Source organism: Drosophila ficusphila, unplaced genomic scaffold, assembly GCF_018152265.1.
Source record: "Drosophila ficusphila isolate 14025-0441.05 unplaced genomic scaffold, ASM1815226v1 contig_198, whole genome shotgun sequence".
In the NCBI taxonomy this organism is placed as follows: Eukaryota; Metazoa; Arthropoda; class Insecta; order Diptera; family Drosophilidae; genus Drosophila; species Drosophila ficusphila.
In genome coordinates this window covers 14,206,816-14,209,327 of record NW_025064092.1, presented here as the reverse complement: position 1 = coordinate 14,209,327, position 2,512 = coordinate 14,206,816, and the positions used below count along the sequence as shown (strand labels likewise).

Here is a 2,512-nt window from a genome sequence, read left to right as displayed (position 1 = left end):
AAAGAACTCTGGCCCAAACACAAAAACCCAAAGAAGGGCGGCCAAAATGTGTAATTGCGGGGCAAGGCAAGGCAAATATGAGAAAAACGTTTGCTGGACAAACGCTAATTACGCAACAGAAACGGAAAATGTGGGAAATTCTTGTGAAAGCTTGTGAAAAGCATTCCCCTCTCCCTTGGAATTTTCGCAATCAATTAAATATTAGTTAATTGGCTTGTTGTCTTCCCTCCCTCTGTTTGGCCTAGTTGCCCGCTAATTTTACACTGCTTGATTGCTTGATTGCTTGTCAGTCCCTTGATTGTTGGCCCCTTGGCCAACCGCCTTCTCGCAGGTTCATTCATTCAGCTGCTTAATTGCATTGCGTTTCGTTTCGCAAATTTCTCGCGCCCTATTGAAGATGATTTGGTGCCATTTTTCGTTACGTTATCCAAGTTCGTTACTCATTAGCGTGCCAAAGTTGCTGCGAAACCCCGGACTCTTGGCTGAAACAGCTGCCCTTCGCTGCTAATTGCACAGCATTCTAGTGTCCCAATTCCGATTCCGCTTTTTACGATGCGATTCTAACATTGTATTCCGAAATGCCACTCTACTCAAGAGTTCTGGTTAGCTGCGCTTTGCTCAAGGGCTAAATTTATTTCCAAAATCTGTAGATCCTGATGGTTCTTGGCATTGAACTGGAATTTGGCTGATCGGAACAGGCGGGGCTTTTAAGTGGGAGGCTGTGGACTGTGGACCGTTTCCGACTCGGGCAATGACCGTGCTTCCGTCCGAGGACCGTCCTCTTCCCCGAGTGGCAGAGCCAGGGATGGGAGGAGGGACTCGCTGTTCTCGCTGTAGGTAAGACCCCTAAAGGGATCACTCTCCAGTGGCGGCATCGACTGGGGAGGCGGGTGCTTCAGGCGCCAGGGATAGACGCCGCCGTGCCGCTCCAAGATGCCGGACCTCTGCGGAGGCCTCAGAGCGAGGGGAAAGCTCCTCTGGATGAGGGCCAAGCCCTTGGCCTCGCACTGCAGGGCGTTGTACAGCTCGGTCTTCTTGCGGGCGACCTTCTGGGTGGTGGGTGGACTGAGGGCCTGGTTGACGCAGTTGTCCCGCCACAGCTCGAACTCCTCGTGGGTGAAGGCCAGGTTGGAGATGTCGGTGATCTCGTGCAGCACCACCAGATCCTCGTAGCGCAGCTGCAGGGCCACGTTGGTGGGCACCTCCCCGACCTTGTAGCCGAAGCCCAGCTCGCCGATGCCCAAGACCTCGGCGATCCGGTGCTCGGGCGGCTCTCCTCGCCCGCTGACGTTCACCCGGACAAAGCAGCCCGTGACTGCCTGCTCGAAGGCGGGGCGCACCAGGAGGAGACCGATCCGATGGCGACTCAGACGCAGCTGCTCCAGCTGCTCCCGGGCGACCACCGGAGCACCCGGAGAAGGCGGTTTCTCGAGCCCCTCCGCCCACAGCTCGTCCTCGTCGTCGACTCGCAAGGGAGTCGACCGCAGGTGCCTCAGCTCCCGGACTATTTCCGCCACCGGGCGGCGCGTCCGCCGGCCTTGAAAGCCGGACATTTAACGAGGCTGCCTTCTTTTATCAAAGGTTTGAGATGCCTTCTCGGATTTGCTGGGATAAGGTGACAACAGAATTCGGAAAGCAGTTCGTAAGCAAACAGAACTAACCAAGGCTACTTGAATTCAATAGTTATAAGTGGAAATGGAAAAAGTGTTCTATAGGTTAATCGTTATTATTATTAATGCTCAGATTATGTCTGCAGGGTAACCTTATAACCTGGAGATGGCCCTTTTCTGGATTATCCGTTTGAATGCATTTAACGAGCCACCCTCCGTTTTATGCCCTCCATAAATGCCAGGAGCCAAACTATTAAATTTATATTAATTTCGCAGTTTTTCCTTGGCTAGCAATTCACTTGGCACTGGCACTGCTGGCACTGCTCAGCCCCTGCCGCCCCTCCGATAATACCTGCTGGGTGAAAACGTGGGAGGGGCGGTCGGATCTTCCCCATTTGGCAAGAGATTTATTATACAATTGCTTTAATTACAGTTGCAGCTAATTGTATGCGGACCTCCCGGGCAGATGCTACTTTTGATGCTGGCACAGAGCCCATTGTGCGGGGGTACAGTGGATACATTGGGTTGGATAGTGGGTACAGTGGTTATCGGTTGCTGCGCCGCTGGATTGGGTGGGTTGGTGGACTGGTGGCCTGGTGGGTTGCTGGAGAAGCGATGCAAAATCTTTGCATGCTTGTATGTGAGTATGCATAAATAACTCGCTTGTATGTGTGGCACATCGAATATGCTGCTCACGCACAAATCCGCCTGGCGCGGTTCCTAGGCCTTGCCGCAACCCCTTTCTTTCTCCCCTTTCTCTCCTTTCTCCCCCTGCAGTCCCTTCCCTCGGAAAATCCTTAGATCGGCCGCCCATCCTTTAGCATGCGCACACACTTAAGGGCAAACTCGTTTATGCAAGCTCAGTCATCATCATCGCTGGCATCCCCGTGCTCCGTGCTCCG

General features: G+C 53.3%; 1 protein-coding gene across 1 annotated transcript; it reads right to left on the bottom strand.

Moving 5' to 3' along the window:
* Positions 1-608: 608 nt before the first annotated feature.
* On the bottom strand, positions 609-1,633 carry LOC108097365 (RNA polymerase-associated protein Rtf1). Its single transcript, XM_017199610.1, has one exon. It carries the CDS (start codon positions 1,551-1,553, stop codon positions 708-710), a length of 846 nt encoding a protein of 281 aa, XP_017055099.1. The 5' UTR covers positions 1,554-1,633; the 3' UTR covers positions 609-707.
* Between the last annotated feature and the right edge of the window lie 879 nt (positions 1,634-2,512).